Consider the following 13296-nt stretch of genomic DNA (forward strand, 5'->3'; position numbering starts at 1 on the left):
TATTAAATACACACCATGTTTTTGAAAAAATTTAAAAGTAAAATTATTCCTACTGAAACTAAAGCTGAAGTGCACTTGAAACTATATCCTTATTAAATTATTCAAATATTAGTGCAATTCCTCGTAACTAGGTGAACTTATAAACAGAAAGATGCTCCATACTCAAATACGAAGATTCCTTTCTTTTATCATTCACACAATCCTCTCCCAAGGTGAGAGAGCTATTAATCAGACTTTAAGATTTTATACATTTGAAGATCCTGTTGTCACTAGCCTGTATCTTCAGGTGAACAAATATTTTTCCCACAGAATTTATGAAGTGTCAAAGGATTAAGTAGCAGAATTTAATTGCAGAGAAGTACTTATTTCTGAAAAAGGGGCTATTTTTTGGAAGAGAAAACTCTTCTCCAAATTTCACGCACATTTATTCACAACATGAGCATCAAACGCAAGGCTTCTGCAGTCTGGCTATGGGAAGAGGAAAAAATATTTTAAAAACCTTCCTTTTCCCTACTTTGGGGGAGTAAGGGAGAGTAGTGACTACTATCATTCTGGAAGAACATTAAGTTCTTATATAAATTAACCTAAGTTTACTTGAACCACTCACTGCTCTCTAAAAATTCAAGCATCATGGTTCTAAGAACCAGAAATATATAGAAAAAAACATATGAAACCAGAAACATAACCATAACATAGGGTTACAGAACAGCAGTTTTACATGGAATGGGAAATGTAAGTGCTATATGAATATATGGCAGTTTAAATCAGATAATGTTTTTCTTTTGAATATATATACCTTTTTAACATTCAAAAGAGGGTTATCTCCTATAATAAACAGACGGACGAATAAATTTACTTTTAACAGAAATTCTGTGAGCATCTTTCACCAAATGCACTTGTAGCTCACATCCAATTCTAGAAAGAGCTAACTTTAAACAGGGCTTTCCCCCCTTGATTCTAACTAGCTTAATTTAGCTCAACCTCTAACTCACATCCTAATAGCAAAATTAACATTTAATGGCAAACTCAAATGCCGAAAGAGAGAATCTATACAAGTGCTGTGTACACTGTAAAGTACATACATGTTGATTGACACCTGGGTCTAAATTACCTTAAAAAGCCCCCACGAGGTGGGAGGGACAGTATGTAACATTGGGGGGAAAAATCAACTAAGCATGAAATATTCCAACGAACTGTCTTCTCCCCCAGCCTCCAAATAAACAACACAAGGAAAGTGAAAGGCTAAACAGAGAAGAAAAACCTAGTCTTCCACCAGGCAGGGACCCAGTGATAAACTCTTCATCTCCAAGGCAGACTAGCTTTCCTTCAAAGGTCCTAAGTGAGTCTTATTCTATTAGTTCTTTGTGGGAAAAGGCACATGACAGAAAACTATCTTTGCCAATATTTATTTATTTACTTGAGATTTATCTATGAGCACAGGCGCATGAGTGGGCCGGGGGGAGAGGGCTTGGGGAGAGGGAGTCGGGGGAAGCAGAAGGAGAGAGAGAATCTCAAGCAGACTCCTCGCTGACTGTGAAGCCCGACATGGGGCTTGATCTCCTGACCCTGAGATCATGACCTGAGCCAAAATCACGAATCAGATGCTTAACCGACAACCCACCCAGGTGCCCCCATCTTCACTAACAGTCTTTAAAAGCAGCATGAGCACCTAGGACTGAAAAATTTTAAGAATTCACTTCCTGCTATGTTTTCTACCAAATTTCTGACAAAGATTAACGATAAAGAAGTTAAACAGATATAATTCAAAAGTAAGATACCTCCTTGTAGTTCTGTTTCATCAAATGGAAACGGTATGTGGACAGTTTCTCCTATCCCATGCAAACCATGTCCCTAAAGATGAAGAAACACAGTTGAAAGGTATATAAGAAACCTGTATTTCCAAGAACAAACAGATCATCAAACCATAAATAAGAGTATGCCATGTGATGGTATACCCTACATTAATATTCCATTAAAAAACTTTCAACAATTTTTTTATTTTTCTCCATCAAGCAAAGACCATCTTGAGAGCATATTAATTTACAAGGCCATGTGTCTCCAATGGAGTGGATGGCTAATGAAAAACAAGGAGACCGATTTAACAGGTACATGAGGTGAGACAAGCAGAGACTGAAATCAAGTACACTCACATAAGGGTTAGCTGTAGTTCTGATAAAAGAATCCCACCATCAATTACCTGGCAGATCATGAACTAGGAATGCAAAACTCAAAAACCTGCATTCAGTGACATATATTCAAGATTGTATAATTATAAAAGCCCCTCTATAAGGTTCAATAAATTAATGGATGTATTTTCAAGGCAGCAGGGGAAAAAAAAAGAGAGAAAGTTCCCTACGAACTGAAATGGAAAGGTCCCCACTTGCTAAGTGAAAACAGCAGGGGGACAGCACTGTGCATTGGCTCACGCATGCAAAGCAATCCTAGAAAGTGACAGCAAAAACTAATAAATGTATCTGATCTGGAGAAGAAATGGGGAGAAGGGAGCAGACAACGAAAGAAGTACGGTAACACTTTTCTCTGTGCATCTTTTCAAAGTGTTTTATTTCTCAATTATGTGAAGATTCTATTAATTCAAAAATTAAATTAAGAAAAACCTGAGTCTAACCACCCCACTCCCATGCTACGCATAATTTAGTTTTAGCTATTGCATTCAATTAATGGTCATTTGAATTCTGTTAGTTTTAAAGGGTTTTTTGCATTTAAATCCCCCAATGTTTTGATATAAAAATAATAAGCATGAAGAATCTAATGTTTACATGCATTTAGTGGTGTTAGAATAGAAAATTTAAGTTGATACTGGGGATCTATACATTCTTCCCTTTAAAAAAACCTACACATTACTGAAATCAAAGTACTATGATATAAAAGAAAAAAACATTTCCGAGAAAAATAGCACTCATTTTTCAATGATGGTTCATATAACAATGCGAACATGTTTCTTCAGACAGCTCCTTTCTACTTCATTGGTACAGTTACGATTTAAACCCTAATCAAGACTGTTGTAACAAAAGCGTGGTTTTAATCAGTATCTTGATTTTGTTATGAATTCCTGCAAGGTGTATTTCTTCCATACCACTTAATAAAGAAGGCATTCTTGTTGAGCAAAAACAAAACTCTGTAACCAACACTTTGAAACTCCTGTCTGCTTCTCCTACCACTGCCACCGCACGCTGAACATCTCGGGAGACCTTCCCGTGTGCTACATGTAGGATTCTACCTGTTTCGTGCAGATTATGCAACTCGGTCATAAGCTTCAACAACCTCATAAGGACAGAACCTGTTATTATCTCTAGTTTGCAGGCGAAGGAATTCAAGATTACCAAACTCCTAATAAGTGGCAGAATCAAGACTGGCATATAGACAGACTGACTGGACCCACACCTAACCCATTCCATTATGTCATTTCCCACCATGAACGTTCCTCCCTCCTGGCTAACACGTTGTCCCTCATGGTTTCAACTACCTCTACGTGCTGATGCGGACACTCAAGTCAGTGTCTTCTGTTTAACTCTCATTTCGATATCAAAATATTTTCAATTACCAATTAGATAGTGCCACCATCCGCATGTCCCATGGATACCTTATACTCAACATGCCCCAAACCCAACACATCATCTGACCCCCATCGACTGGCTCTTCCACCTCCGTTGTCAAGCAGGGATAGCACCGTTGTTCCACCTTCACAAGCCAACGCCACAGTAATCACTCTCTTCCTCTTCTCATATCATTCTCAGACATCTGATCAATTCTACTCATTTTAGTTTGTAATAATTCTTGAACCCATTTTCGCTTTCAATTCTTATTACCACTTCCCTGATCTAGGCTGTGTTCACCTCTTATAGGGACTCGCACACTAAATCGTAACCAGACTTCTTGCTTTAGGTCTCTTACCCTACTGGGTTGGGGTAGCATACTTGGGTAGCATACTCTCCAAGCTCATCTTCCCAAAACACATTGACCATAAAAATCCCCTGCTCAGTACCCTTTACCGGCTGCCATCAACCTAGAGGGTACCGTGTAAGCTCTGTAGCAAAACGGTCAAGATACACTACACTCCAGGGCCTGCCTGGAGTGTACACAAAAACACTCAGGAGACACTACTCTGAGCCAGGTACTGCTTCAGGTACGAGGGAAGCAGCAGTGGAGAAAAAGAAAAAAAAAATCTCTGCCCAGAGATTTATTCCTGCTAAGCCCTGTGCCTGGCTGGGCTCTCTCTGTATCATCCTTCTATACTCAGCCTAAGTCTCACTGTCTCTGATGAGTGTCCCCCAAGCCCTTCCCCTTGCCTCAAGGCTGAATTGGGTATTACTCTAATGCATGCACCTTATATAATCCTATTCAGCACTCGAGAAAGAACTGAAATGGACTATTTAGGCAACATTTCCCACTAGACTTAAATCCCTTGAACTCAGGGACTATGTCTTATATGCATATACACATGAATTAGCACAGAATATGGCACATACGACTGTTAGTTGAATAAATGGATGAAATCTTTATTGAGAACCTACTATGAAGGAGAAAGCGTGCTGCGCACTTCGCACACAGTCCTATTTCATTCAATAAACCTAGGGCTATAAATTGCTTATCCCCTCATTAGCTGTTACTATTACTTTTTGTTGTTATACAGTAAATATTGCCATGGCCATTCTATAGGTGGGAAACTAAGTATAAGAGAAGTACCTTCAAAATGTCACACAGCTCAATAGCAAAAGAAAAGAAGATCACCATTGTTAGGCATCAGGAAAATACAAATCAAAACCACAGTGAGATACCGCTTCATACCCTACGGGGTTATAATAAAATAAGTCAGATAATACCGAGTGCTGGTGGGAATGTAAAATGGTACAGCCACTCTGGAAAACAGTCTGGAAGATCCTTAAACAACCGCACACAGAATTACCATATGATCCGGCATTTCCACTCCTAGCCACATATTGAAGAGAAATGACAACACGGCCACACAAAAACCTATAAAGGACCATGCATAGCAGTGATTACCATTATTCATAACAGCCGAAAGGTGGAAACCCAAATGTCCATCAGCAATAGACGGAAAAACAAAATGCTATTCACACAAGGGACTCCTTCTTTGGCCATAAAAAAGAATGTAGTACTGATTCACGATGGACTGACACACGCTACGTGACGAACCTCGAGAGTATTCTGCGAAGTAAAAGAGGTCAGTGACAAAACACGTATTATGTGACTCCATGTATGTGAAATGCCCAGAATAAGCATTCTAGAGAGACAGTAAGGTGCTGTTTAGGGCTGAGGAATAAGGAAGGGAGGGAACTAAGCCTTCAGGACTTCTTTCCTGAGGTGATGGAAATGTTCTAAAGTGAGCATGGGGAAGGCTGTGGACACGTGCGCCTACACGAAAAAGCACGGACTTGTACGATGTCAATCTGTGGATTGTACGCTACGAGAATTCTAGCTCAACACAACTACTGTAAATACAGCCACACAGGTAGCAAAAGAGGAAGCTGGAATTTAAAGCTGGGTCTCACTCCAAAGTCCATGTTGTTTCTGCGATTCCCACACTGCTGGACGAAGGCCAGCATGAAAACCCGCATCTGATCCCTTACATTTCAGCTTTACAAATCTCAAATTACTGACATCCGACTGCGGCTCGGCAGAAAGCTAGACAACTTATAATCTTCCAAGTCAAAATCCAAAATTGGTTGTTTCAAATAAAGCCACGGTACCTGAATCAAAACTGCCGAATGAGTCAAGGCGTCATTCAACATTGTGAGCACATTTGACGTAGGAACTACCCCAGGATCATGGCCCCAAGATGTTATGAGTAATCGATCATAACCCTATGGGGGGAAAAAAAATGAATAAAAGATGAATAAAATGGTGTTCAAAAATGGAAAAAAAATACCAAAAAATTCAGAAGGTCATTAAAATGCTGCTTACCAATTTCTACCCTCCTCACAAATAAAAAAAAAAAAGAAACACACTTCGCACAACGCACCTGGAATATATCTGGCAGTTTTCGAAGTCTTGTACCTTTGGACAGTAGAAGGGATGGTGGTCCTTGCCCAGTGATGTAGTAAATGTACAGTTTAAACCAGACAGAACTGACTTCTGGGATAGCTGGTCCAATATGCTGGAATCACAAAACAGGGAAGATAAAGTTGTAAAACTTAATGAAAGCAGACACATCTCACAAGGGACCAAGGATGGTCTTAGAAACAGCTAATGCCGCACATAGATGTTAACTGCTATTATCCCTACAAAAATAAACTTCAAATGCTCCATTCAAACAGTTTCAAACTTATCCTAGAACTGAGAGAGCACATCTTACACAACTGGGAGAATGGACTCTGGAGCAGAACGCCCAGGTCTGAATCTTGGCTTTGACCCCTGAGCTGTATCATCTTAAGAACGTCACTTAAACTCTCTGTGCCTCACTTTGCTCTTCTGTAATGTAGTGAGAAAATATCTACTTTGTAAAGGCACTGTAAGATTGTTCCAAAAGGTTTAAAACAGCACCTGTCATGTAATAAGCTCTATTTCAAAGTGCCAGTTATTGTCATTAACCACATGCGATTTTTTCACAAAAGGAGCTATCGAACCTTCCATCCATCTTATCATTCATTTAGTTCATGGATTCCTACTATGTCTAGAAGTCATGTTACAGAATGGGAGAAGTATGTATACAGGGTCGCAGGGCAGCACACAAAGAATTATTTTTTAAAAAGTTGGCAAATGCCAACCTATGACCACTCCTACTGGATAGAGGACAAATTTGGGGGTGCAGGAGGTATGCTCACTAAGGCAGCGAGGAGAGCACATAAATTTCAACCTTGTACCAGGATCCCTTCCTTTCTTCTACACCATTAACCTTGCACATCTACGAGACCAGGCAGGATGTAGGACTAAGAACAGCAACATGATCCCCGCTCTCTGAAAACGGTACAGGCCACAATGTCCTTGCTAAGCATACAAATACACAACCGATTTACGTTTAAAAAGAAAGCAGTAATATTCATAAGTCAATTGTGAGATACCCAGAGTTCTAGCTTTCAAGCACAGTATTTCCTTTCCGGTTTATTTAGCAATCATAGCTCCACTTCTAAGACATTTTATTTTTCCTAATTAAATTGACTTTATCCCTGCAGACAATCCAGGCTTCCTTCATAGAGCATCTAGAACATTTCCTTTAAAATACTGCAGTCATCAACGTGGCGCCTGAATGGCTTGGTTGAGCGTCTGACCCTTGGTTTCAGCTCGGGTCAGGATCCCAGATTCTGAGACTGAGCCCCGTGTTGAGCTCTATGCTCAGTGCAGAGTGTGCTTGAGATTGTCTCTCCCCTCCTGCCCCTCTCCCCACTCATTCATGCTCTCTTTCAAATAATTAAATAAAATCTTTAAAAAGCAGTAATAAAACACTGCCTTCATCAAGAAAACATCAATGTGTCCCAAGTCACTAGATGAAACATGAATAAAACATATCAACTCCATCTCATAAACTGAACATTTTACAACAGCATAAAATACAAAACTGCTTTCTGAGTTACTGATTTTAACATGTGGCATCTGCAAATTGAGAAATAACATGATCAAACCGGTAAACCTCTTCTTCAAGTCACCACAAGGAAGGGTGAAATGACACCACTCGCCACGCTCCAAGTGGCTCTTTACCTGAGGGGTACAGCTGCTCACAGGCCGGATTTCATTGGTGAGAGGAGCCATGGACACGAGCAGTGTGTAATTTTTGTTTAGAACTCGGCTGCACGTTGCAGGGTCCAAACCAAGAAGGCTCTCACAGCGTAAGAGATCCAGAGGAAAACCTGGATGATGAGCAACCATACAGGGAGGATGAAAGACCGACAGGGTGGAACATCAATGTCTAAAACAAAATACTGCTAACCGTCCTGGTGGTTAAACATCCTTCCAAAAGACAGAGTGTCTCTATTAATAGTGCCAAATTCCCTCAGAAACCACAAAGACCCTTTAGGATTTAAAGCTAACAGTCTTTATTCCCCGATCTAGAAAGATAACCGTCTACTGGGGTTTTGTAAGGCTACTCCCTGTTATATTAGAAATATGTGTTTGCTCCACCTCACTTCCTCTCCATCTCCAGCCGCTCCCGGGAGGTGGCATATTAGGAAGACCTACAGGCCACAAAAAAGCTGTGGCCTGGTCTCCCCCAATTTCCAATTTCTGCAAAGAGTTTCACTGCCAAGTTCTGAATTTGGTATAGGAACAAGAGTTCTCATTAACAACATGAGCCCAAGACTTCTGGTCCATAAAGCAGGAAGTTCCCCAGCACGTAAAAGATTTTTCAGTGTTCCCATTCTAGACTCTTTTACAAAACTCCAGTCCTATTCATTCTCTTAAAAAGATAAGTAAGGCCGAAAGAAACACCAGGAGACCAAGTTAGCTCATCTCCCCCTCAAGCAAGAATGAACCAAAAAACATATGGCCTGCTGGAAGGGCCCAGAAGCACTTGGCACAATTAGCACCAAGACTTCGCTCTTGAATACCATGTTCTAATAAAAGAAACCAGGCTCCTGGGAGAAAAGGTTGATTCCAAGACTGGGACAAAAGTACAAGAGAAGACTATTTTGCCAGAAGGTAAAGAACGGCCCCAAACGTAAGAATTTTTTTAAAAGATGGAGGCATGGCACAAGGAAAATGGAGGCAGCTTGAAAGGAATCCTACTGGCAAAACCGGAGACAACCATAGCACACAAGTAATGTAGAGAGAGCCGTGACTAATTACAAGCCACTGGAAAAAAAAAAACAGGAATTCATCAATCCATATTGAGAATATAAAAGAATGCTCAGTCCCAACTGTTACCGGAAGAACTGGAGTTGGGAAAAAAATGATCAATTTACAACCATCACAGGCAAGAATGGTTCAGGCAGGACCACTACTGAACGCTCCATTCAGGGGAGATACTGACGAGCAGCAGGTGATGTGCGCGGTCTCAGAGTACCTGCCCACAGATTACTGAGTCACTGCGGGAGGGGAGAATACTTAACTACGTAGTAGAATAATCAAAAACACATTAACTGGGTGATCAAAACTAACATCACAATGAGGGCAGACGGGAACCCCATGCCTCCGGATGTCATACCCTTAGAAGAACGTGATGTTACTTAGGACTTGGGTGCATGCCCTGAACCTAATCACAACAAAACATCCCACACACCCAACTGAGGAAATTTCTAGTAAAACCAACAAAAGGAACTGTATTCTTAAAGAATAAGAACTTTGTAAAGGACAAAAAAAGGTTACAGACTTGTTCCAGAACAAAGGAGATAAAGGAGACATGACAATTTAATGTAGTATTGGATCTTAAACTAGATCCTGCATTTGAGGGGAAAATGTTACTAAGGACATTACTGGGTCAACTGATAAACTGGAATACGAATGGCAGGTTACTGTAGCAATATGAAATCTCCTTGTCAGGGACTAGCCCTATTCTTAAGAAATGTCCCCTGAATAATTTTGTGGAGAAAAATCATGATACACAACTTACTCCCAAATTCTGGGTTCGAAGTAATTATACTATTCTTAAATTCTTACAACTTTTTTATAAATTTAAGATATTTTCAAATAAAATGTTGCTAATGGAGGAGAGCAAGTCATAGACATCAGGAAGAGCATCTGTTGCACACAGCCAGCAAACAAGGTGGGAGAGGGAGGGTGAGAAGACAGATCTGGCTGGAGCCAGATGGGAGGTTCATTTTGAAGGAAAACGAGAGTTAAGCAGGTGGCTTAGGAAAAGGAGAGAAGGGGCAAAGTTCTATAAAGACTAGAGAAAGGGCGCCTGGGCGGCTCAGCTGGTTAAGCATCTGCCTTCGGTTCAGGTCACGATCCCAGGGTCCTGGGCTCAAGCCCTGCAGCAGGCTCCCTACTCAGTGGGAAGTCTGCTTCTCCCTCTGCCCCTCCTCCCACTTGCTCTTGCTCTTCCTTTCTTTCTCAAATAAATAAATAAAACCTTAAAAAAAAAAGACAAGAAATTTATGCTTGACTACATACAAGAAATCAAGAACAAATACAATAAAACTGAGAAATCAGTTATGAGTGAAAAAATATCAGATAAAAAATCTTAGTGAGGAGAGACTAAACAATGAAAACTCTACCTGGTACCAAAAACAGTCCACTATCAAACCAGCCTCACAAGTTACAATGGTACATAGACCATTCATGGTGAAAAAGTTTAGTCCAGACTACTAAGCAACAGACTGTTTAGGAATAAGTCAACAAAAAGTTTAATGTTCAAGAGAAGGTAATAAATGGGACAGAGCGAAAAAAAAAAAAAAAAAAAAAATTTTTTTTTGAAGAAACATGGACTTAAGTCCCATGTCTTCCACTGACTAATCATACAGGCCAAATGGGCAGAAGATTTGACCAAAACAAGCTAATTTCTCTACCTATAAAATGAGTTACACTTGACTGGTCACCAGCACTAACATTCCTGAACACTATGATGTGCGGGAAAGGATGGTATATTTTGAGATGGCTATGACAGAGTATTTCAAATATTCTAATCCATTACCTCCCTAAGTCCCTAAAAAATCCTAGTAATTTCAGGATCTTTACATACAAAGACATCTTCAAGATTTTATTGCTCATTGCTCAGGTCACATGATCTACCTGGTAGCCAAAAAATGGTTACCATTAACGAATGCCTATGAATAAGTGCTTTGGCCTCTCGGCACTTCGTGACTTAATAATATTCAGTTGCAACTATTTATGAATAATCTCAGAAAGAACCCCAGCATGAGATCAGTCCTAATTGTGCTAAAGCAGAACTCTCACCCTGACGTGCTAAAGCTGCAGAAGCCAGTCACCAGGATCTGAGTGTGTCCGGCTTCACTCAGCTCAACTACCCAGCGTCTCTGTCCTCATCTCCATGACCACTTTTGTAAAGTGACAATTGATTCTGCTCTTAAATGTTCAAAGTGAGCTGAAAAGAAAGCCAGGTGCTCGTGAAAAAAGTAGAATGAAACTCGGTATGACTCAGAAACCAATGATTCCTGGCCAGAAAAACAGAACTTTTCAGTAAATGAAAGAAATGAGTGAAATTCAATGTTCTCATGGTGCTAAAATTCACGGAGTTCTGAGACACAGCTCCAGTGAATGAGTGAGGACAGGAGCCGAATGCTCCTCCCTGGCACCCAAGCCATGCCATCATTTTAAAAACATGCATTCCTGGGTGGCATTGCCCTCCTTAGGACCTACTATCCGTTCAACCATAGTCTGGGAACCCCTCCCCCCCACCTATCCCACACCCGAGAGTGCACACCAGGGCAAGAGCCACGTTAGGGTTCATCACAGATGAGAACTGCCACTGCCTTCTTTCTTTTACTCTTTAACAAGGTTTTCATTTTTTTAACAAGGTTTTAATTTTTTAAGTAAAATGCGTTAGTAAGTATTACAACAGCACTTCAATCAGAAACTCCTGCTTATTCCTTCCCTACAATGGGATCCTTCCTTCAGGAGATAGTATGCTTCCTATATCACTACATTTTGGCTTTGTTCACCCCTCAACCCGAGGCCTGTTCCACATGCCGTCCAGCCACTTAAACAAGTTAACGCCCCAACCGTTTTTGTAGGTACTAAGCACACTGAGATGCTACAATTTCGGTGGCACAGAAGAATGGAGAGAAAGTAAAATAAGAAAGAGCTGACAAGCAAAGGAAGTCACAAAACAAGACTCTAGTTGCAAATTCGACATGCCTTCTACACTAAATGCATTAAGCGATGATTAAGTAAGTGAGCATGACCTGTTTAATTTCTTAGAAAGAAGTTCCATGGGGTCATGTCTTCAAATCAAGTACATTTATCATACCATAATTCGGTTGGTCTGGCTGTGCAGTTTGCGCAACTAGGTCTTTATTATGACGCAGAAACAATATTGTGTTTCTCAGAGTGAGTGCATGATCAAAGTATCTCTGGGCTTCTCCTTCACCAGTGCTCTGAACCTAAACCGAGAAAATAAATTTTGCAGTATCACTCTCAAACCATTCATCCTAGTATACAATAACCATATAGTAGACATTAAAACATTATTAAGACTCAGTAAACCAAAAATTTGCCCAGGCAATACTGAGACAAATCTTAACCTAAATCTTGGCTGAGTTTCCATTTGAATGTATCTTTGAAGATGACAGAAATTATCCTAGCAAGTAAAACTAACAATTTGAAGCAACCAATTAATGCTAAATTATTCTATTATATATGTTTTATCTCCCACATATGATTCAAATAGGGTGCTTAAAAAAAAAAAAAGCTAAGATCTATTTTCTGCTTCATCCAGAAAAGTATTCCAATCCATGGTCACCAATTATGCTTCTGATTCTTGTCACTATGTCCCCCGTTCTGCATCACTGGCTGCAAGGGACAATGGAGAATGAGACTCAACATCGCCGTTTCCACACTACTGAGTATACAGCTTAAATTCATTCAAAAAGGACTCACCGAGTCCCTGTGATGTGCTAGGTATGATCCGTCTAGGATGTAGGGACAGAACAGTGGACAGAACCCCTGTGCTCACTGGCCTTACGTTTGAACACATGCTCTTCTGACACTGAGTCAGGTGCTTCTTTAACGTGTATAAATACATACATCCCAGAAACAACACAGGAAATGAAAGGACAGGTCTACAAGAGGAATAACTAAATTAGATGGTCATTTAAAAATAAGATCACCTGGGGCGCCTGGGTGGCTCAGTTAAGTGTTGGCCTTCGGCTCAGGTCATGACCCTGGGGTCCTGGGATCGAGTCCTGCGTCTAGCTCCCTGCTTTGAGGGGAGCCTGTTTCTCCCTCTCCCTCTGCCCCTCCCCCTGTTCATGTTCTCTCTCTCTCACTTGCTCACTCTATCTCAAATAAATAAAATCTTAAAAAAAAAAATTAACCAACTAAGCTTAATCAGGACAAGGCTTCTTAAAAAATAGCTAAGAAGCTATCTTTAATGACTAAACTTCAGACTGAAAGGCCTCCCAAAAATGGCTAGGTGGCATAAAACGATATAGATATATAAAAAATAAAGTGATCTTCTAATTTGCTACACATGATAAAAGACCAGTTGAGGTGAGAAAAATAAAAATCAGGAAAAGAGAACTTAAAATGTCTTAGAAAACAGGGGCACCTGGGTGGCTCAGTGGGTTGAGCCCCTGCCTTCCGCTCGGGTCATGATCTCAGGGTCCTGGGATCAAGCCCCGCCTCGGGCTCTCTGCTCAGCAGGGAGCCTGCTTCTCCCTCTCTCTCTGCCTGCTGCTCTGCCTACTTATTATCTCTCCCTGTCAA

The 13296-nt window shown here is 40.5% G+C and overlaps 1 protein-coding gene across 1 annotated transcript in view; it reads right to left on the reverse strand.

The window, feature by feature from the left end:
- The window catches only part of FAM91A1 (family with sequence similarity 91 member A1), a 46743-nt gene that overhangs the window by 12911 nt on the left and 20536 nt on the right, over positions 1–13296 (reverse strand). Inside the window, exons 15-19 of the mRNA XM_046004404.1 lie at positions 11840–11972; positions 7675–7823; positions 6002–6136; positions 5730–5843; positions 1779–1851 (exon numbers count right to left, since the gene is read on the reverse strand). Coding sequence (XP_045860360.1) covers positions 1779–1851; positions 5730–5843; positions 6002–6136; positions 7675–7823; positions 11840–11972 — 604 coding nt within the window. The remainder of the gene's footprint in view (positions 1–1778; positions 1852–5729; positions 5844–6001; positions 6137–7674; positions 7824–11839; positions 11973–13296) is intronic.

Source organism: Meles meles, chromosome 1, assembly GCF_922984935.1.
Source record: "Meles meles chromosome 1, mMelMel3.1 paternal haplotype, whole genome shotgun sequence".
Taxonomy (NCBI): Eukaryota; Metazoa; Chordata; class Mammalia; order Carnivora; family Mustelidae; genus Meles; species Meles meles.